Raw genomic sequence first — 24399 nt, forward strand, 5'->3', positions numbered from 1 at the left:
CTTAGTCAAACATAAACACCTGAGGGGCTAACAATTTGTTCGTTTATTCATTGTTTCCATATGTTCTCCTTGCCCTTTCTTTGCCTTCTCACCTCTTCTTTTCATCTATTTTTTTCCCTACCCATCACCATCAACCTGCTGTCCTTGCCGACTGTCACTCTTGTTAGGACACCACCATCAAGGCATCAACTCCCCACCATTTCCTCCTTTGCCTCTACAGCCAACCTCCTAGTTTCACCTCCACTCTCCGAATTGACAGTACTTTCTGCTAAGAGTTGATCCATCTCATTCACACCTCAACCTATATGCAAATATCTCATCTCACTACACCAATTTATTCCTCCCTGATTCTTAACCTTGCGAAGGAATTAACCATATTTGTGACTCTGTCATCATCCACCACCCCTTTTCTTTACCTTCAATCTTTTTACTCCATAATGTCTATTACATTATAGCAAAAGATGATTACATTCATCTCAGATGCTCCTCATAGAACAATCCCAGATTATATGAAGGGAGATAAATTTTGAGGTCAGATAATCTCTACTACATAAACGTACATAGAATGGCATAGAAAGTCAAACATTGAAATAATTGATCTTGTGTAGAACACTGCTAGTGATTGGATACAACCAGGCAATATTCCTTCAGCTAAACTCTCTTTGGTACTTTGTGGCTTTGTGCATAAACTTTGTTGGTCTTTAACATCCAATGTCATCATCCAGTACAATCTTTGATTGTGCCTCTACCTTCACATTCATAATAATTTACAAATTCTCGTGTGCCTTTCTGTAGTTGATCTCTCAAAGTAAGTTTTTACTTCTTTAGCTTTTCCTCTGATTTGGACAGTAAAATTTTCTACTCTCTATAGTCATTAATGTTTCTTCTTCTGTATGGTCATTAATGTTTCTTTTTAATCATGGTAAATTTCTTCAGATTTGTACTAATTTAAGACCTGCTAGGCTGCTAATGATGAGGAACTTCCATTCAGGTATGCCGTGTGCTTCCTAGGAATGAGCTCCTTATCTTCAGTGGATACCTAAGGCTTTCTGTTGATAAACCCAGATTGAATCATCATTTTTGTCCCATCAATCTACTGGTTGTTCTTCATTTACATATAAAATTGTGGTTGTGTGGAATGAAGTTGCAAATAAAAATATTGTATGTCATTTTTAGAAGTAGTTTGCTGTATAGCTAATTGCTTCTGACAATAAGTTTGGGTTAGTAGGAAAGTGGCTTATTGGCCCTTATCAAATTATTAGTGAACTAAACTGGGTTGTTGAAGCCCAACAGTGGACTGACTTAACAAAATTGACAATACAAATTTTGCTACTGTTAGATTCCTTGCCTTATGTTGGTATGCTAAATTTGACTAGTCGAGCACTTGTCTTTGAAGCATTAGCTGTAATGAGAGACACATAAATGAAAAGCTACACATAAATGATAGGTCCACAAAAAAATGAATTTTTCATTGATATTTTTTCCTTAAGCATATCATTACTCCACTTTTATATATATATATATATATATTTATTTTTGTCTCTCTTGCATTTCCATTATGCATAAGTACGCTTTCTTTTCCTATTCCTCTGGCTTCCTCTTCCTTCCTTTTTGTTGCTGCAACTCTCCCAATTTGGATAACACTATCAATACAACAACAACAATAACCAAGTCTTTTACCAATAGATGGGGTCGGCTGTATGAATCCTTTTACGCCATTTAACTCTATCTCCTATTATATCATCATCTATATTTAAATAAATTTTATCTTGTTTTATTGTTACTAACCAAGTCTTTTTTGGTCTTCCTCTTTATATGCATGTTTATCATAGTTTCACATCGCCTAATTGGAACATTTATTGGTCGTCTAAGTACATGTCTGTACCATCTTAAACATGTCTCTCGAAGTTTGTCCTCAATAGATGCAACTCCGACTTTTTCTCTAATGCTCTTATTTTTTATTTTATCCATCTTCGTATGTCCACACATCCACCTTAACATTCTCATCTCTGCAACTCTCATCTTCTGCCCATGTGCTTGAGTCATAGCCCAACATTCAACTTCATATAACAAAGCAGGTCTAACTGTGATTTTATAGAACTTACTTTTAAATTTAAGAGGTACTTTACGGTCACATAAAACACACGATGCTCCCCTCCATTTCATCCATCTTACTTATATTCTATATAAGACATCTCTTTCAATCCCTCCATCATTTTATAAAAATAATCTTAAATATTTAAATCTCTCAATTTCGGAGAACTCGTCCTCCATAAATATTGAAATGGTCAATAATACGAATCACTGAATTTTAATAAAATTTGAGCCATTTTCAGCTTGTGTTCCGTTGGGAAATACTGAAAAAAGTATCAAATTCATTTTAATAAGTACTCTTTAGATAGGTTTACATGCATAATCATTTGAGAACAATGCGTACGGTCTCGAAACCCGTCACGCTGCTGTACATAGTAGTTATTGTTGAATGGCTGCTGCAGTATGTCTTTCACAGGATCGTAGGAAACTTCCTGTTAGTCGAACTCTTTCCCCATGGCAGAACAACATCTAATTCAGCCTCACCAAGGACATAACTAAAGAACTTGGAATTGGAAAGTGAAGAACAGGAGTAATGTGAAGAAATTAACAACCTTTGTTCTCCTCCTCAGACTTACTTTGACTGTTGTCCACACAAGGAACCTCTTTTAATCGGGTAAGTACAGTCGTTCAATTATTGTACAGTGCCTATTTTTGCATTCATCGGTCCTCGAGAATCTGAAATTTTACATTTTGCCTCGGAGTCTTTGTCAAACTGTTTGGCAGTGAATTTATTTTTTTAATTTTTTTTGCAGCGAGCAAAAACAAAGGCGGATAATAATTCACTATGTATTTAATTTAACACATACGCAGGGGGCAATAACGTAACTTAGCGTTCCACAGGGAGTCAACACTCAATGCCACCTAACCACAGCCTTCGAAATCACAATCCCAAATCTACTCCCACTTCGATCACGCGCCGGCCACTTTACTCGTCGTCGCCCCCGCCACCGCCGAAGATGGAGAAGCGGTAGTAGAGGAGGCAGAGGATGAGGAGGAGCAAGAGGCCGATGCCGACTGGGGATCCGCCGACGCGGTGGACGGAGTCGGGGGAGCCCGCGGAGAAGATCTCGGAGAGGATGGCGCCGCGGTCGGAAGATAGGAAGCGGATGAGGAGTATGAGGAGGACGGGGAGGAGTAGGAGGCCGGCGGGGCTGAGGAGGTCGGAGATGGCGCCGGTGATGGCCTCACCTCCGCCGCCGACGAAGAAGGGGGCGGCCACCACCAGGGCGACGACGACCGCGAGCAGGATCCCGTGGGGCGGCGCGGCTTCCTGATCCACCATGACTGCTGGTCCTCTCTGGCTCATGGGAAGGGGAGAAAGTAAGGGATCCGAGGCGGTGAGGAGGGCGAACGAACCGGGATATACTTATGTTGGCAAATCGGCTGTCGGCCCAATCAAAACGGCAGGAACGACCCGGCCCGGTTTATTTTTCTTGACTTCGATGAACCCGATTGAAAATTGTGTACGAAAGATGAGTGGGGTTGGTTCATTGGTTGGGCTGGCCAACGGCGGCGAGGTTCTTATATGACTCATAATGACATCATAAGAAAACCGGAGCGCCCTTGGACGAATCGAAAGGGCGGAACCCACCAGAGGGGCACACGTGATCTCACCAGGCGATCACGTGAGAAGGAGATCGGGACAGGTAGGACGGTTGAGTGGCACGTGAAGCAACAAATATCGCGCACCTTGTTTTAACGATTACATCTACATGACTACATTCTCAAACTATCCTAAATTATAACTTTAATCTCATAAATAACGATAAATAATTTAAAGCTATCCAAATTTGCATATAAACAATAATATTTACCCAAACTATATATATATATATATATATATTTGTTAGCATGTATATCCATTCGATGTATATTTCTGGATGATCTTTATAGGTCTGGACATCCGGAGTTTTTCTCGGATGTCCTAATTCACTTTTGAGAATCAGGAAGCCTATGAAAATATCCGGGTGTTCGGACCTATGAGGGTCACCTAAAAATATGCATCGATTGAGTATGTACGCTATCACCCGTTGGCACCCTCACATTGGGAGGCGCCTCCTCATGTGAGAAGTGTCCACATGCAATATTTACCCAAACTATATATATATATATATTTGTTAGCATGTATATCCATTCGATGTATATTTCTGGATGATCTTTATAGGTCTGGACATCCGGAGTTTTTCTCGGATGTCCTAATTCACTTTTGAGAATCAGGAAGCCTATGAAAATATCCGGGTGTTCGGACCTATGAGGGTCACCTAAAAATATGCATCAATTGAGTATGTACGCTATCACCCGTTGGCACCCTCACATTGGGAGGCGCCTCCTCATGTGAGAAGTGTCCACAGGCAACGCCATATATATATATATATATATATATATATACTCTATTACATATCTTTAGAATATTAGTTCGAAGTGAGATTATAAAGGGGAGAATACAAGAGAAGATGATCAATAGTTTTGAATTGTTTTTTTTTATGTGTGTACCTATACTATAGGAGCGAACAATCTTTTATAGAGTGATTGCATTCCCTTATGTACTACATGTGTTCTAAGATTTTTGTCAACGATACTCATGTTTTGTGAAACAAATAGCTATATTGCCCCACCTCTTTCAGACTAAACAGTTAAAAATTTCATGTTCTTTGAAGAAAATGATTGTGTTGCCCATATCTTCTGCAAGCAACGATATAGATACAGAGCTGATCCAAGGCTGGAAGTAGCACAGAGTCGGGGATGGTCCTGAAGCTGGGAGCGCAGAGTTGGGGCCTATGTTGAGTTGAGAAAAACATGAAGCGGACAACATCGAGTCGGGGACGATATAATCATTCTGTCACAACATGAAGCCGAGGGCGACATGGATCTTCTATTGACTTTGACCACCACATCAGTAGGACCATTGACCCTTTAACTACGTGGCATCCTCTGATTACCTCTCCTATCACCAATCTCCCTTTCAAGTCTAGTCAAGGGAGACAAGAGTCCAACCGACTAAATTGTTGTGTTAGTTGAATAGGCCGGTTCTTTCTGCCATGTGGTGAATCTTATGTGTGTTTTAGACTATATCACACAGTAAATGTGACCATTCTTATTAAATACACACCATACACAATCTGTCTCGATACTCAAGCCCAGAGTGCACCAATATGCTTCTGAGGTAGTGTCTCATTAAAGTGATGTGATCATCTGTAGAGAAGGTGAATCATCATCCAAATCGTAATGATTGCCAAGATTTAGTTAGATCCATGTGTTCAATCAAGCCGCTAAAAGTGCTTCCTGCCATTGTGGCTATAGAGATCCAATGGTCATAATCGAGTGGGCGGAGCTATATTAGGTTAAAGAGAGATATCGTTTCCTTTATCGCGCAATCCTTGCTTTTGTGTCCACTGTCTTTGTTTTCCTTGTCTCTGAGAGCTTCACATCCAACCTTTCTACAAGTGGCTTTGCTATCTGTTTTCACCTTTTGCTCCATTCACTTATTGATCTTGTAGGATCGTTGTACTGGGGGGGAGGTGAATAACGCTCGTGACTTTTACATTTTTAGAAAACGTTCGCGTAAAAAGTAAGCGCAGCGGAATAAAGAAAGAAACCAAAAAGACAATGCTAACACGACCAAGATTTACTTGGTTCGGAGCCTATGACAACTCCGACTCCAAGGCTCACACTTGAGAGTACTTTCTGTTGGATAACCAGCTAATAAATATTTTATATATATAATGCTTAAGATAACTAGTTGAAAGAGATTTAAAATTTAAAATAACCACATTAAAATTTGGAATAGTTTTAGATTTATTTAGTTTTTTTATAAGTCATTTAGTAGGATAATTAATTAGGGATGGAAAATGTCCCTTTGGATGAACATATTTGAAGGAAGAGTTAAACTTTTCTCGAGAGGTATTTTTTTTTCCCAAACCTAAAGTTTCTGCCTACCTCTCCTCTCTTACGTTTTGGCTCGTCGCCGCACCTGCCTCCACCCAACGTCACGGTTGTTGCAACCCCACAACGGACTCCGTTGCCTCCACTGGCCAAGGTGAGCTACAACCGAAGAAGAGGAAGTTGTGGGGTAGACTCCATTGCCTCCGCTGACCCCTTTCCTTTCTCTCTTGTGATTCCACAGCTGCCGCACCTGACATCGTTGCCTCTGTCAGCTGCGGTGAACCACTGCAGTAGAGAATGAGCTGTAGGGGTTCGGGCTCAAGGCAGAGTCTCGGAAGATCTCTAGGAAGTTCGACATTTGAGGTGGGTGATTCCCTCTTGTTTCTCGTTTAGACCTTTGTACTTGGTGCATGATTTATTTTATTATTATGGTAGTATATATATTGCTTACTTTAACTCTACTCTTGATCGATTCCTGAGCTTGATACTTTATTGCTTATCCTTACATTTAGTCTATTTGATATTTATGCAGTCTCATTGTTATCCATGATAATTATTGCTATTTATACTTATGTAATTAGGCTTGAAATATCATAGTGTAGCTTGTAGAGATGTACCCTTGGTTGTGATTATTTCAGCTGGTTTGGTTATTATTGTTGTGTATATATTTACCTATGGACTGCCCACTAGACCATATAGTGGTAGCGTGTATTGTCGCCCGCAGTCCGTAGCTAGATAGCTATACGTCTTGTTTGCCCACTAGACCAGATAGTGGTAGCGTGTATTATCACCCGCAAATAGTGACATTTATGTGCTCTGATTGCCCACTGGACTAGTTAGTAGTAGCGTGTATTATCGGCCGTAGTTAGTAGCTGAGGAGCTAGATAGTTACCTCATCCTATCTACCTACTAGACTAGATGGTAGTAGCATGTATTGTCGCTTGCAGATAGTAGATACCCTTGAAGGCGTTGAAATTCTCTTCTGTTTCAATTTCCCCTGTATAAAAATTGTACAAGTACAGAACTTTTCCTAGCAACCTGCATGTTCGATCAAACATGTGTTTGATCAATCGAGCAAGTACTTGATGGATCAAAGCACACCTTGATCGAAGCACAAGATCGCTGGCATCTTGTGTTGGTATTCAGGATCGATACAAAGAAAACTAAACTAATTACACAGCGGAATCAAAGAACTAGTTATACCTTTCCTTTGTAGCCAAAGATCTCTTGATCTTCTATTGTATTCCTTTCCTCTTCTTGGACATCATGTGGGCGACGATCTACCAAGATAACAAACACTCTTCCCTTCTTTGTTTCCAAACCGCCGACCACCAAGAGAAGCTCTAGGATGAGGCACCTTCTCCTCTTCTTCTTCTTTTCCAAGTCACCATCCACAAAGGATGCTAAGCAAGGGGCGCCGGCCCTAGCAAGGAAGAGGCGCCCGCCCTAGCAAAGGAGGAGGCGCCGACCCTAGCAAGAAAGAGAAGCGCCGACCCTGGCAAGGAGAAGAGGCGCCGACCCTAGCAAGGAGGAGAAGAGAATTGTGGGAAAATTAGGTTTTAAGAGGTGCCACCTACTCCCTTTTATAATCCTTGCCGTCAGCCCTAGGAAGGTGAGATTAACCAAAAATAAAAATGTGGATGGGTGGATGCGATGCTTTATATAGAGGGTACAATAGGGACCTAGAGGAGGAATTGATTTAGGTCTCCTGATGGGCTTGGGCTTCCTGTGTTTGGCCCGAACACTCAACTTAAGTCCATCAATAATAACCCATACCACTAAAAGGTTATTATTGAACTACCGCACCAATCTCATATTACAATATGGGCTCCTTCTTATCATGAGTGCGTTAATCTCCCTGTGTTTAAGATATCGTATGTCTGTTAATTAAATGAGTTATTGACAACTCAATTAATTAACATATGATTCCAAGAGTAGTACCACTCAACTTTATTATCATGCCGGACTAAGTCCACCTGCAGGGTTTACATGATAATCCTTATGAGCTCCTCAAGGGGGCATCATCAGCCTAAATAATTAGGACACAAATTCCTTCTATAATCAACAACACACCATATAAACAGTACTATCTTCCAACTCATCGAGCCTATTGATTTAACGAATAAATATCACCCATTGATAAATTAAAGAAATAAGTACTAAGTATACGTGCTTGTTATTATATAGGGATTAAGAGGACGCACACCCATAATAACAAAGGTTTGTTCATTTATATAGTCAGTACAAATCAAACAACCTCAAACAGTCCTGCTCAATACACACATAGTGTATAAGTGTAATTTTATAGTCAAGATAAACTAATACCAAATTACACTACAATCGTTCCAATGGTTTGCCCCAATCCATCTTGGTTGTGAGCTACTATTTATAATTTATAAGGAATCGATAACATGATCTTTTGTGTGACACTAAACACCATGTTATCTACAATATAAATAAAATGGACAACTGCATTGACATATATATAAATATAAAATGCAAACATTTGACCAAAGTGATTCTTATTTCAAAATATTTCAAAACAGATGTTCATACAAAAGCTAGGCTTATAGTATACATCCCAACAATCTCTCACTTATACTAAAAGACTATGCTGCCATAAATGTTGCCATACATCTCATTCCCATCCCCTCAACATGCCTATCAAAAGCTCTCGCCGGAAGGGCCTTAGTGAAATGATCTTCTAGGTTATCTGCTGATGTAATCTTCGCGACAACAACCTCCCCTCGTTTTATGATGTCTCGTAACATGTGGTACTTGCGCTCAATGTGTTTACTTGCCTTATGGGCTCGTGGTTCCTTAGAGTTTGCTACTGCACCACTATTGTCACAATAAATTGTGATAACTTTGGGCAAACCAGGAATCACATCTAAGTCCATCAAGAAGTTTCTGAGCTATACAACTTCTTTGGCTGCCTCAGAGGCTGCCACATACTCAGCTTCCATGGAGGAGTCTGAAACACATTTCTGCTTAACACTTCTCCATGCTATGGCTCCACCTCCCAAAGTAAACACATACCCTGAGATTGATTTACTGCTGTCCCTATCTGATTGGAAGTCCGAATCCATGTAACCCACAGGGAGCAAATCATCTACCTGGTAAATCAGCATATAATCTCTAGTCCTTTTCAGATACTTTAATATATGCTTTACGGCAGTCCAATGCCCCTATCCTGGTTTACTTTGATATCTGCTAACCATGCCTACGACAAAATAGATATCCGGTCTCGTACATAGCATCGCATACATTAGGCTTCCTACTGCCGAAGCATAAGGAACTGCCTTCATCTCCTCTATCTCCTTTGGTATCTTAGGACACATCTTTTTAGATAAAGGTACTCCATGCCGAAAAGGTAGAAAACCTTTCTTGGAGTTTTGCATGCTAAAACGAGCTAGGATAATTTCGATATATGAAGCTTGGGATAAACACACCATCCTTTTTTTGCGATTTCTTATTACTTTGATCCCAAGAATATGTCCACATTCTCCCAAGTCCTTCATATCAAACTGCTTGGACATTCATACTCTTACGTCTGACAACACTTTGACATTGTTGCCAATGACCAAAATGTCATCTACGTATAGTACAAGAAATACCATCACGTTTCCGTCATTTTTCTTGTATACACAAGACTCATCCGGACACTGAATGAATTCATGAGACTGGATTACTTCATTAAATCGGATGTTCCAAGATCTCTAAGCTTGCTTCAGTCCATAAATGGACCGATTGAACTTACATACAAGATGCTCTTTGGACTTCGCAATGAATCCCTCTGGTTGCTTCATATAAATGTTTTTTTCAAGACTTTTGTTAAGGAAAGCTGTCTTAACATCTATTTGTCAAACCTCATAATCCATATGAGCAACAATAGATAAAAGAATCCGGATAGACTTAAGCATGACTACTGGTGAAAAAGCTTCCTCATAATCGATTCTCTCTTTCTGAGTATACCCCTTCACAACAAACCTCGTTTTAAAGGTTTTCACCTTCCCGTCTGTTCCTCTTTTCCTTTTGTAGACTCATTTACATCCAATGGCTTTTACACCATTTGGTGGTTCTACAAGCTCCTAGACCTGATTAGAATGCATAGATTCTATTTCAGAGTTCATTGCACTTTGCCAAGATGCTGCATCTTTATCTTGGAGTGCTTCATCATATATCCAGGGATCAACTTCATGTTCACCAGGGATCAAGTCCGAAGACTCTCCCAAAAATATGAATCTTTTAGGTTGTCTAACAACCCTCCCACTATGATGAGGTACTACCTGTAATTGTGCATCATTTGTGACACGTGTTGCAGTTACTTGTGGTATCTCATCTTGTACTGTTTGTACTAAAGTAAAAGTGTCCTCTCTTATTTCCTCAAGAACAATTTTACTCATGGGCTTGTGGTTCATTATATAGTCATCTTCTAAAAATCGGGCATTTGTGCTAACAATGACCTTCTGATCTTTAGGCTTTCGTTCCTCTAGGATATCCCACGAACAAGCGAACTTCTGTACGTGATTCCAACTTATCAGCGTCTCCCTTCAGCACATATGCTGGACTACCCCAAATCTAAATGTGTTTCAAACTAGGCTTACGTCCATTCCATAATTTTGTGGGAGTAGAAGGTACTGACTTAGAAGGTACCAAGTTCAGAATGTACGCCGTCGTTTCCAGAGCATATCCCTTAAATGAATTTGGTAATTCTGAATAACTCATCATTGATCTAACCATTTCTATAAGAGTCCTATTCCTTCGTTCCGCCACACCATTCTGTTGGGGTGTACCAGGTGCAGACAATTGGGATTGAATCTCGACCTCTGATAAGTAACTCTTAAACTCTCCTAAGAGGTACTCTCTACCACGATCAGACCGTAGTGTTTTGATACTTTTACCATGACGTTTCTCCACATCAGCCTTATACTCTTTGAACTTATCAAAGCACTCAGACTTGCGGCGCATCAAGTAAATGTACCCATATCTCGAATAGTCGTTTATAAAAGAGACAAAATATTTGAAACTACCTCTTGCATGGATAGTCATAGGCCCACACAAATCAGAATGAACCAATTCCAACACTTCTTTGGCTCTATACCTCTTTGCCTTAAAAAACCTCTTGGTCATTTTTCCTTCCAAGCAAGACTCGTAGGTCGGAAAGTTTTCTAATACCAATGAACCCAAAGGTCCATCGACTATTAACCTTTGAATCATACTCAAGTTAATATGACCCAACATTAGATGCCAAAGATATGTTTGGTTCATTTTCGAATGTTGCTTTCTCTTATTAGAATTAGAAGATGTGTTATTAATTTCCATTTGTTGCATCATGGAAGTTATTGGATTAAGAGTATACAAATTACCAACCAATGCACCAGAACAGATAACCACCCTATTTTTCTTGACAACCACTTTGTCATCAAAAGAAACAGAATATTCATCCATAAATAATTTAGAAACTGAAATCAAGTTCTTTCTAAAACATGGTACGTAAAAATAATTTTTTAAAATCAAAGTTTTATTCCTATCAAAAGATAAATAAACATCTCCCACTGCAACAGCCGCCACTCTCTTAGCATTGCCCATATAGATGGTGATCTCCCCTTCATGTAGTCGTCTGGTTTCTTGGAACTCCTACAATGAATTGCAGACATGATCAGTGGCTCCCGTATCTACACACCAGGTACCAGTAGATAACACCGCTAAACATGTTTCAATAACTAATGAATAAGATATACCTTTATTGTTCTCCTTTCTACGAGGATAATCCACCTTCCAATGTTTAGACTGCTTGTATGTAAAGCACTTGCCCTTCGGCTTCTTCACACTTGCCTGCAGCCTAGTCCCTTGAGGTCGAATCACTTTCTTTGCCGAACCAACTTGTTTCTGTTGGGGTTGCAAGGTTGCAAACATAGTCCCATATTGAAAACACATGGAAAAGATCATGGGTTTATAAGAAAAAGATATCTCCATTGGCATGAGGCCTTTTGGGTAGAGCCCAAGAGCAAAACCATGAGGGCTTAGGCCCAAAGTGGACAATATCATGTCATTGTGGAGATATATAAATTCTTTTCGATCCTACAATTGGTATCAGAGCCCGGACTGCCAGAAGGTTTAACCGCCGACTGTGCACAAGAGCTATGCTCTGATTGAACCATGTGAGTACAATATTGACCTCGAACAAAGAAAGTGTGGGCTCCTATGTTCGGATCAAGAGGACCAGACACCAGGCAGGAAGTCCTAGTAGGTCGGGTGGACCGAGGGGCAGGAAGTCTTAGTTGCGGCTAGGCAAGGAAGTCCTAGTAGGTCGGGTCCTAGTAGGTCGGGTAAACCGAGGGGCAGGAAGTCCTAGTAGGTCGAGTAGACCGAGGGGCAGGAAGACCAAGTGGGTCGAGGATCGGACGTGGGAAGCCCATGGTCCTTTGTTTGAGGGGGGGATTGTTGGGGTTGCAAGGTTGCAAACATAGTCCCATATTGAAAACACATGGAAAAGATCATGGGTTTATAAGAAAAAGATATCTCCATTGGCATGAGGCCTTTTGGGTAGAGCCCAAGAGCAAAACCATGAGGGCTTAGGCCCAAAGTGAACAATATCATGTCATTGTGGAGATATATAAATTCTTTTCGATCCTACAGTTTCTTCTTCTTCTTGCAGCCCAGAAACGTTTTCAGCAATGTGAACTTGAGAACTTTGACGAAATAACTCTTCTGCTACTTGGAGTTCTGTCAGAAGTTCCGCCAACGAATAAATCCTTTTGTTCATGTTGTAGTTCAGGCGGAACTGCTCAAAACTCTTGGGCATCGTTTGGAGAATGACATCGACCTGGGTTTCCCCATCGATTTCAGCTCTAAGGACTTCCATCTCATTCAAATGAGCCATCATCTTGAGAATATGATCCCTTACGGATGCCCCCTCAGTCATGGTGGTCGTAATTAAGTTTCTCATGGCCTTCTATCTGGCAGCCCGATTCTGGTGTCCGAAGAGTTCCTTGAGATTGAGTATTATGTCATAGGCAGTGGGTATGGCCTGATGTTGATGTTGCAGCACATTTGAGATAGAAGCCAAAATGTAACACTACACTATCTCATCTGTCATAACCCATTTCCTATGTCTCTCTATCTCCTCTTCACTAGAATCCTTATCAAGCACGCTAGGACAGACCTCAAAATGTATGAACTTGTATTCTTCAGCAGTTAAGACGATGTCTAAGTTCTGTTTCCAATTAATATAATTTGGACCAGTAAGTTTGTTTTCTTTAAAAATAACAGCAAGAGGATTGAAGACCATTTTGAAATCTTGAGAATCACAAAATAAAATATTTGGTCAAAACTTTAGAATTTAAAATAATATTCTAGTGATATGCAAATAAACTTATCCAATATAGAGGAAGGCACTTAAAGCCAACGCGTAAGTTTTAATGCATCACTTACAAACCAGTAATGGAGACCGTGGAATTTATTTAAATAATCCCTCTCCTACTTAGTTATTTAAATTGAGGAATTTTAACATGCTCACACATCACAACACATAAAAATAGCATATAAAGACAATAAATATAAAAATAAAATTTTCAACTATTATGGAATCATCCATCACTATATGCTGCCAATGGATCAAGCCGTCGCATTTATCTTGCTTCCTTCTTCGCCATGCCTCCGGTCCTCAAAATAGCACCACACATAGCAAGGATACAAGCCGCAACAAAAATAAATAAAAATTTACATTTATCGATCCTATATTCCACAAAGGAATTTACATGTAATCTAGATCGAATAGAATGTAAAAAAATAATACAGCAACCGGCTGTATTTAATTATTACAATCATGCACAACACAAAACAACCTTGACATGCCCGAGAGTTCAAATCATACATAAACATAAAAAGCCATAATAGTTGGACCTAGGACGCCTACAACCACAGAGTTAATCTTTCTTGCACATCCTACTATTATCCTGCCTAAACTTATATATGAGTAGTGCATAATTTAACCAAAAACTAATCACACAGAGCCAGAAAACCTTGCTCTGATACCATTTGAAGGTGCTAGAATTCTGTTCTGTTTTAATTTTCCCTGTACAAAAATTGTATAAGTACAGAACTTTTCCTAGCAACCCGTATGTTCGATCAGACATGTGTTTGATCAATCGATCAAGTACTTGATGGATCAAAGCACACCTTGATCGAAGCACAAGATCACTGGCCTCTTGTGTTGGTATTCAGGATAGATACAAAGAAAACTAAACTAATTACACAGCGGAATCAAAGAACTAGTTGTACCTTTCCTTTGTAGCCAAAGACCTCTTGATCTTCTATTGTATTCCTCTCCTCTTCTTGGACGTCGTGTGGGTGACAATCTAGCAAGATAACAAACACTCTTCCCTTCTTTGTTTCCAAACCGCCGACCACCAAGAGAAGCTCTAGGATGAGGTACCTTCTCCTCTTCTTCTTCTTTTCTAAGCCACCGTCCACAAAGGATGCTAAGAAAGGGGCGCCAGCCCTAGCAAAGGAGGAGGCGTCGGCCCTAGCAAGGAGGAGAGGCGTCGGCCCTAGCAAGGAGAAGAGGCGCCGACCCTAGCAAGGAGAAGAGGCGCCGGCCCTAGCAAGGAGGAGAAGAGAATTGTGGGAAAATTAGGTTTTAGGGGGCGCCACCTACTCCCTTTTATAATCCTTGCCGCCGACCCTAGGAAGGTGAGATTAACCAAAAACAAAACATGGATGGGTGGATGCGAGACTTTATATAAAGGCTACAATAGGGTCCTAGAGGAGGAATTGATTTAGGTCTCTTGATAGGCTTGAGCTTCCTGTGTTCGGCCTGAACACTCAACTCCCATACCACTAAAGGGTTATTATTGAACTACCGCACCAATCCCATATTACAATATGGGCTCTTTCTTATCATGAGTGCGTTAATCTCCCTGTGTTTAAGATATCGTATGTCTGTTAATTAAATGAGTTACTAACAACTCAATTAATTAACATCTGATTCCAAGAGTAGTACCACTCAACTTTATTATCATGCAGGACTAAGCCCACCTATAGGGTTTACATGATAATCCTTACGAACTCCTCAAGGGGACATTATTAGCATAAATAATTAGGACATAGATTCCTTCTATAATCAACAACACACCATATAAACAGTATTATCTCCCAACTCATCGAGCCTATTGATTTAACGAATAAATCTCACCCATTGATAAGTTAAAGAAATAAGTATTAAGTATACGTGCTTATTATTATATAGGGATTAAGAGGACGTACATCCATAATAGCAGAGGTCTTGTTCATTTATGTAGTCAGTACAAATCAAACAACCTCAAACGGTCCTGCTCAATACACACATAGTGTACTAGTGTAATTTTATAGTCAAGACATACTAATACCAAATTACACTACAACCGTTCTAATGATTTGTCCCAACCCATCTTGGTTGTGAGCTACTATTTATAATTTATAAGGAACCGATAACATGATCTTCTGTGTGGCACCACACACCATATTATCTATAATATAAATTAAATTGATAACTTCATTGACATATATATAAATATAAAATGTAAATATTTGACTAAAGTGATTCTCATTTCAAAATATTTCAAAACAGATGTTCATACAAAAGCTAGGCTTATAGTATACATCCCAACAACCCTAACTGCCCACGAGACCCATTCGTGGTAGCATGTTGTTACGTGCAGTCATGACTTATTATATGGTTGTTATATGTTTATTTTATGCAAGATTTGGAGGTACTATATGTACTCTTGATATATTAGCTATACCTGGTGGAGTAGGTTAGTGAAGGATTATGTTGTTGGTTATGGGTTGTTCAGTAAATTTTATGTCGGTATTCTTACTTTTGTAGTAAGTGGTATACTAGAGACTGCTCCTTTATCTTTTAGTATCATGCTCTATCTATCATATACCCATGAAGTATCTTTACATCCCCTTTGTTTCCTTTTATATTTTAGGTTAGCAGGTAGGAAATAAAAGTCATGTCGCTCGGAGGTCCTGATTGTCGGTCTCACATCGTTCGAGATATATCTTTAATTTATTTTCATAGTCATAACACTTTGACTTTCTTGTATTCGAAATTGGCTGTGGAGTTTGTTTTGAAAACCTATTTTGTTTTCACTTTCATAGTGGCTCTACTTGGTTGGTTTGTAAATAAAGCATGTTATTTGTTAGACATGCGTGCATGCAGGAATGTTCCTATTTTTTAAATATATTTTATATTGGATTATGTGAGTGCCCTTTTTGTTTTCTGTTATGATTGTTTGTTCCTAGTCGTGTGGGCTGAGGTTTTATTATTATGTATACATGTGTGGCTATGTACCCAAGAACCAATTGTCACTGTTACAGGGGAGGTGTTGTCTGATTTTCGTTGGACAACCTTACCCTTGGGGGGTGACAATTTATTTAGTATTAGAGCCCATGTTGCGATGCCAATTCATGTGTTGTTGCATTTTGGAAATTGGTATTGGTTTTATTGGATTTGGACTTCTCGAGTTTTGGGATATCAGACAAGCCAACGGATATCTCCAAGCTATAGGAAAGTAAGGTGTCTTTAATTGTTATTATACCTTTTGTTGGGTATTGACTTATTTTGACTTTCAGGTAATGCCACCTAGTGAAACAACCCCTACTCACGGCCATTGTCAAGGGTGACCTCGGAAACAACTTGTAGACACAGTAGGACCCAACCCTGATGAGGAGAATATTGTCTCCTCTAGGGCATCGATTGATGCAGGGTCAGAAACTAGGGGTCAGGGCCGTCAACAACCTATTAGGGGTCAAGGAGAACAGTCTCAAGGAGCACCAACAACGATACCAGCACCGACCACTACCAATTGGATAATGGACAAGTTACATATCCCAATACTTGCCCAATTAGTGAAGAATCGATTCACTATCTTCCATGGAGGTTCTGATCCATGGACTACTCATACATAGTTGGATAACTTAGAGAGTATATTCAGATATATGACATGTACCGATGTAGAAAAGGTGGAGCTAGTAGGATATCATTTATGAGACCAAGCCACCACTTGGTGGAGGATGCAGCGGACGATTTTTGGAGAGTAGATCATCACTTGGAGATTATTTCGAAATGCCTTTGAGAGACAATACTTCCCTGTCGCTTTCTGTATGGCTCGTCGTCAGGAGTTCTTAAACCTCAAACAAGGTGACCACAACATAATGGAGTACGATGCAGAATTTAGGCGACTTGCAAAATTTAACCCCCACCTAGTAGCTCAAGACTATGATCAAATGTTCCAGTTCACACAGGGTCTTGCCGCCTACATTCAGATCAGGATGTCAGGATCATCTATTAGCACTTATCGAGATGCATTGGATCGAGCAATATTAATTAAGATGACCCAACAACAAGTATCTAGAGAAAGAGATGAATCAGAACCGCTCGAAGCGTGACCAAAAACCACAAAACCCATCTCCAAGGGAACAAGTTACTATAAAAGAATCTTCATGTCCACAGAAGATGGCTCAGGCATCATTAGGATCTTCCCAGCTATCCCAGCTAAATCAGGTTGTTGAGGTTAAGTGTTACTAGAATGGTTCCCGGAGCCATAAGAAGTCAGAATTCCCATTGGATCAACCTATATGTTATTACTGCAAGCTTCTGGGACACATCAACAGAGAGTGCACATTGAAGGCTCAGTTGAAATCCTTATATTTCTAACCTCATCAATAGAAAGGACCCAAGATGACCCAATTATCACGCTAGCACCATTCCTTACCTCCACAGGCATAGTTCTATCATGTACAGTCCCAGGATCATGCGACGATGCTTGCACCCATACAACACCCTCTGTTGGTATCTCCATATAGGCATAGAGATACAACATCCTCTTCTTCCCCGAATCATCAGGCAGGGTGTGTGCAGTTTGCTCTGTCAGGGCTCTGTTGCTCCGTTCATGGGTAGTGATAACTGTTGGTCCCTTTGGAGGCCGGCAAGAGGGGAGGGGTGAATTGCCCTACAAAATAAAACTTGAACATTCCTCGAACGATTAAGCTAACACTTGTAAAATGAATTAAGCAGATAAATAAAAGCATAAAAGAAAAAATGAGGCACCAGATGTTTACTTGGTTACAACCGATGTGGTTGTTAATCCAAGGAAGATTAATCTCAAAAACTCCTTCAGGCGGAGAAGCCTCTTACAGCGTTTAGGCACAGAAAACAGAAGCTTAACTACAACTAAAGCATACAAGTGTTTGGAGATAGAATGATCGTGATTGTTGAAAAGTTTCTGGACCAAGGCTATATTTATAGCCTTGGTCGGGGCGCCTGGAAGGGTTTCGGGCGCCCTGGGGGGGATAAAATTTATCCCCCAATGGTTGGATCGAGTCAAAGCTCGATCCTGTGAAAAAGTCTCTTTCGGGCGCCCGGAAGGGTTCCGGGCGCCCCGGACAACTCCGGGCGCCCTGGAGCCAAAAGTCAACCCAGTTGACTTTTGGTCCGGGCTCTCTTCTCCGGTTCAGCTCGCCTCTGGTCCGGGTCTTTCTGCTCCGACTCCGTTAGCTTGGGTGATCTCGGCCTTCCGGAATAGGGCTCACCCGAACCCATGTTCCGGCCTTCTCCTCAAGCAGCCTTCCTTCCCGGTTTCTCGTCCCTCGAACGCCGCGCACGTTCTTCTCGTCCACCGGTGTACTCTTCCGCGGTCACCTCGTCCCTCGGACGCACCGAGCCTGTCGGCTCTCTCCCCGTGCCGTCCTTCTCGCTAGCCGCGTCTTCCGCTCGACTTCCTGTGTTCCTAAGCTCCTGCACACTTAGACACAAGGGTTAAACAAATGCAGGACCTAACTTAGCTTGTTTGATCACATCAAAACACCTTGGGGTTCCAACAATAACTGTAGCGTGTAGCGGGCAGGGATCCCTCCCCTTGACTATGATACATGGAGATGAAAGCTTAGGCTCCCCCACTATGTTTGGGGTAGGAGGATAGGTGTACTCTGACAACATCATGTCCACTCGGTCACTCAGGAGTAGTGATGACAGAGTGCATAGTTATCATATCTCTACCCACTCGGTCTCACCATCGTGTGTGAGATGGCTGACTGGCGTCAGGGGTGATCATGTCATTTGCATCATATGCATGGATTGCATTTATTGCTTGTGATTGCTGCATATTGGGTGCTGCATTTCTGTGGTTACATATGATTGACATGCATACAAAAGACATGATGGGTTTGGTCTGACGACCTTTATGTCAGGATAGGAGGCCCAGTTGAGTACAACATCTTTGCTTGTTCAGTCTTCACATTTCCTATTTTTGATCAGGAGACTGTACTCCATGATTATTACTGTTAAATATATCTTACTATGCATGTTAGGTTGATACCCGCAGAGTCATTGAACTCACACTGTTGCTTTATTTTCCTATTTCAGGTTGAAGCCGTCAGGAGATTTCAGTCGCTAGTTCCCCACTAGGTGTCGAGATGGCTTTTTGGTTTCAGACTCTCTTTGTTTCCTTGTTTTGTTATGTCTACATACTTATGATGTGTAGTTCTTGTACTTATGGATGTTTATATCGTACTTCGGGTATGATGCCCATGTTTTCCGCTATGAAGGTTTTGTTGGGGTTCCAACAATCTCCCCCTTTTTATAGGACCGTTGGTGGCCGGCTAGAAGGGGGGTTGGATAGCCTGCAAACACAAAAACAAAAACACCCTTCTCGAACTCTTAAACTAATACTTGCATAAATAATAAGCAGAAAGTAAATAGAACATTAAAAGAAGAGGCACAAGTATTTATTTGGTTACAACCGATGTGGTTGTTAATCCAAGGAAGTTGAAGCACTAAATACTCCTTTAGGCAGAGAAGCCTCTTATAACGTTGAAGCGCAGAAAACAGAAACTTAACTCTAAATTACAGCACACAAGCGTCGAAAGTGAATTTCTGAGTTCGTTAAAAAGTTCTAGACCAAGGCTATATTTATAGCCTTGGTCGGGGCGCCTGGAAGGGTTTCGGGCGCCCTGGGGGGGATAAAACTTTATCCCCCAACATTCAGATCGCGAAAGACTCGATCTGGTCAAAGATGGACTTCCGGGCGCCCCGGTACGTTCCGGGCGCCCCAGTCAGCTCCGGGCGCCCCGGACCCAAAAGTCAACTCTGGTTAACTTTTCTGGTCCGGGTCCTCTGCTCCGGCTCTGGTCGCTTCGGTCCGGGTCTTCAACTCCAGATCTGCTTGCTTGGGTGATCTTGGACATCCGGAAAAGGGCTCACCCGAACCCAAGTTCCGGACTTCTCGAGCAGGCTTCCGCTCCGGCTTCTCGTCCCTCGGAATCGCTGTGTGCTTCCTTCTCGTCTGCCAGCGTACTCATCCGCAGTCTTCGTCCCTCAGTCGCACCCCATGCCGACCTTCTCGCTAGCTGCGTCTCTTGCTTCCCGAGCAATCTTCCGCTCCGGCTTTCGTCCCTTGGAACCACCGCACGCTTCCTTCTCATCCACCGGGATACTCTTCCGCAGCGCCTCGTCCCTCGGACGCACTGCGTGTTGTCCTTCTCGCTAGCTGCGTCTTCTGCTCGACTATCTATGCTCCTAAGTTCCTGCACACTTAAACACAGGGTTAGAAACACACAGGACCTAACTTAACTTGTTGATCACACCAAAATAACCTTGAGATTCCAACAATCTCCCCCTTTTTGATGTGATCAACCCAAGTTAAGCTAGGGTAAAAATAGACATGAGAATTAAACAATATATATTGCAATAACATGCAACAAGATAGAAAAATTAAATTTCAAAAAATTTTAATTTCTACCTCCCCCTAGACTTATACTTTTTCTTCTCCCCCTTTGATCACATAAAAAATTGGAGTTACAAGAAAAATCTAAGGGTTGACACTTAGAAAAATTATAAAAATTTATTTCAATGATTTTCTGGAAAATATTTCTAAGTCAAGGAAAATTTGTAAGTTAAAAATAACTTTTGAAAAATTTCTAAGTTTTTGCAATCAAAATTACCTCTTTTTTTTTTTTTTAACAATTGCTAAGTTTTCGTCATCAGAATTAAGAGCTTTCTAGGCAGAAAGCTTTATGCAAGAAAAATATTTTTGAGAAAATTTAGAAGAGAATCAAAAACTTTCTAAGCATTTATTATTATATATTTTTTAATTCTAATGTTATTATCAGAAAGTTTTAAATTTTCATTTTAATTTATTATAACTTCTCAAATTACACTTTTTCAAATTTAAAGCGACCAATATTAAACATGCAAAAAATTGTATCATGTTAATTTTTATTATTAGTTTGTCGAAATTCTTTAATCGACAAGCTATTTTTTTAACTTAATATCTTTTGTTATATTTTGAATTTCTAATTCACAAAAATATTTCGATAATATAAATTCTAACTTGATAAAGTTTTTCGACAGTATTTCTAATTTACAAAATTCATTACACAAAATATTTTGTAATTTGCAAAATTTATTCGACAGAAGATTTTCTAATCCAAAAAACTCTTTCGATAATATCTCTAATTTACAAAATTTGTTTGAGAAAATATTTCGTAATTCACAAAATTTATTCGATAGAAGATTTTCTAATCCGAAAAACTCTTTCGATGATTCAATTTTTAATTCGCAAAATTCTTTCGGCGACATTTCGATTGATTTAACTAATTGTTTAGAAAGTGGAGACCATACCTGACTTACCTTGTCAGCTGTTGATTCTCCCCCTGTTGAATTGCTTTCTTCTGAAGACTCTCCCTCTTTCTCGATGCTTATCTCGGATAAGCTTTCTTCATCTTTTCGACAATTTCCTTGGTCTCAGTTTCAACTTCTTCTGATTCTTTATGAATCTTTAAGAACTTTTCCCAAAGTTCTTTTACGTTTTTGTATTCTTCGATTCTGTCGAGATCTTCATCTGATATTATGGTTAGAAGATGAAATTCTGCCCGACCGTTTGGCATATACTCGTTATGTTGCTTCTTGTTCCAGAGGCGTTTATCGAGTTCTTCTCCATTCGTTGTCTTTGGTGCTTCATAACCAGATTTCATTATTAAACAAATACCAAAATCAGTGTTTAGATATACCTCTATTTGTTTCTTCCATAAAGAAAACTCCCCCTCGAATGCTGGTGGATAGATGCTATCTCCGGCCATCGTTTTGTTGCTTTAGACGGCGGTTAGTCCTTCTGAGGCATCTCGACTCTGATACCACTTGTTGGCGCAGCGGGGCCGACAAGAGGGGGGTGAATTGCCTACCAAAATAAAAGTACACCTTCCTCGATTCTTTCAACTCCAAAATATGCAATAGTAATAAAAGTAAACTAACATACAGAAAAAGAAAGAATCAGCTATTTACTTGGTTACAACCAAAAAGGTTGTTAATCCAAGGCAGTAGAAAAAGCTCTGAAGAATCTCCTTCTCTGAAGGCGGAGAAGCTTTTTATACATTAGAAGCTCAGAACTATTGCAAGAAAGGAATACAGAGTTGTTTGCTTGATTGAATTAATTAGATCTGGACCAAGACTATATTTATAGCCTTGGTCGGGGCGCCCCGAAGGATTCCAGGCGCCCTGGGGGGATAAAATTTTATCCCCCAACGAATAGATTGCGGTTTAACTGCGATCAAGATAAGAAGGCATCCCGGGCGCCCGGAATGGATCCGGGCGCCCGGACTGTGAAGTCAACCAAGTTGACTTTTCGTCCGGGCCTTCTGCTCTATTTCATTTGCTTGGTTGATCTCCGCTATCCAGAACAGGGATCACCCGAACCCAACTTCTGGTCTTCTCCTCGAGCAGTCTTCCTTCCCGGTTTCTCTTCCCTCGAATGTCACGCACGTTCTTCTCGTCCACCGGTGTACTCTTCCGCGGTCACCTCATCCCTCGGACGCACCGAGCTCGTCAGCTCTCTCTCCATGCCGTCCTTCTCGCTAGCCGCGTCTTCTGCTCGACTTCCTACGCTCCTAAGCTCCTGCACACTTAGACACAGGAATCAAATAACCAGGAGAACCTAACTTAACTTGGTTGATCACATCAAAACAACCACAGGGTCCAACAGGTTTTTCTGTTGTATTGTATTTTTCCTCGTTGTAGTGGAGTAGGTATTATTATAAACTACGTGGTTGTGTAGTCAGTCGGAGGCTGATTTATTATTACCTGCATGGATTGTTTTATTATTGTATGGTATATGTTCCAACCGTGTTGGTTGATGATTATGAGCCCTGAGGGCTATGTAGTTAGGTCCCAGATTGTCACCCGTACAGGGGAGATGATGTCGAAATTTCCTCTGACAAGGACTCCCAATTTATTTGGTATCAAAGCTCAGTTTTACGAGTTAATCTGGGTATTTTCAAATTTATACGGATTTCCATCGATTTTCATGTTTCGGAATTCCGAGGTATTCTTAAACAAGGTCATAATTAGGGACTTGGCAGCGACGGAATATCTCCAGACGGCAAATATGTATGATGATTAATTTTATAATTTAGGTACTTGTATTAATACCTGGGTAATAAATTTAACAGATATGAGGTGAAGTACACGTATTTCCATGCTGAGACGTGGTGCAGGACGACCACGCAAGAGGACGTTGGAATCTCTGGCGACGAAGTCACTAGAGAGGTCTATTGGGATTGAGCCTGTCAGTCAGGGACAGATTCCTCATGGTACTGCAGGCGCGTCGGGCTCTCGGATCCCGACGGTTCTTTCTCCAGAGTTACCCACACCTACAGTATTCACTGTACCACCAGCAGTACCACCTGCGACATACCCGACCCCTCCACCAGTAGTGCCTGCTGCTACGTGCCCGACACCTCCTCTAGTCGCGCCTACAGCGTACCCAGCACCACCACCACCTGTGCTTGCTACTGCGTACCCAGCACCACCACCATCTGTGCTTGCTACTGCATACCCGGCACCCGCACCAGCAGTACTAGTTGCTCCTTATCTGGTATCACCACCTACCGTACCTCCAGCTGCTCCTGCCTATATTGACCCTGCTGTGCCACCAGCGGTACCTACTCCGGCTTATGCAATAGCACCAGGGGTACCTCCCTCGGCCTATCCAGCGGTACCACTTGTGGTACCAGCTCCAGTGGTTCCGCCAATTCCCGCAGTGATCCCTACTCAACCTACAAATATTATTATGGCATGAGCTCGGATTCCAACATTGGCAGAGTTGGTGAAAAGCCGATTCATGCTATTCCGCGGAGAGACCGATCCGAGCGTGGCTCAGTCTTGGATAGAGACACTAGAGCGAACTTTCTTCTACATGGTTTGCTATGAGTGGGAGAAGGTAGAGCTAGCTGCTTTCCATTTACGGGACAAGGCCGATATCTTGTGGAATACACAACGCTCGATCATAAGTGAGCATCACATCACTTGGGCATGATTTAGAGAGGCTTTTGAGAGCCAGTACTTTCCACGGTCATATTAGATGACATGCTGATGAGATT

At 41.0% G+C, this 24399-nt stretch overlaps 2 protein-coding genes across 2 annotated transcripts; one reads left to right on the plus strand and one right to left on the minus strand.

The window, feature by feature from the left end:
* Nucleotides 1-2864: 2864 nt before the first annotated feature.
* Nucleotides 2865-3448, minus strand: LOC121990284. Its single transcript, XM_042544449.1, has one exon. It carries the CDS (start codon nt 3398-3400, stop codon nt 3020-3022), a length of 381 nt encoding a protein of 126 aa, XP_042400383.1. The 5' UTR covers nt 3401-3448; the 3' UTR covers nt 2865-3019.
* A 20047-nt stretch (nt 3449-23495) lies between these two features.
* Nucleotides 23496-24098, plus strand: LOC121991111 (36.4 kDa proline-rich protein-like). Its single transcript, XM_042545135.1, has one exon. The coding sequence runs from the start codon at nt 23496-23498 to the stop codon at nt 24096-24098; it is 603 nt and encodes a 200-aa protein (XP_042401069.1).
* Nucleotides 24099-24399: the final 301 nt, after the last annotated feature.

This window comes from Zingiber officinale, chromosome 6B (assembly GCF_018446385.1).
Source record: "Zingiber officinale cultivar Zhangliang chromosome 6B, Zo_v1.1, whole genome shotgun sequence".
In the NCBI taxonomy this organism is placed as follows: Eukaryota; Viridiplantae; Streptophyta; class Magnoliopsida; order Zingiberales; family Zingiberaceae; genus Zingiber; species Zingiber officinale.

Excerpts from the sequence above, each read along its gene's own strand:
- LOC121991111 (XM_042545135.1), top strand. The coding sequence starts at position 23,496 with ATGCTGAGACGTGGTGCAGGACGACCACGCAAGAGGACGTTGGAATCT.
- LOC121990284 (XM_042544449.1), bottom strand. The coding sequence starts at position 3,400 with ATGAGCCAGAGAGGACCAGCAGTCATGGTGGATCAGGAAGCCGCGCCG.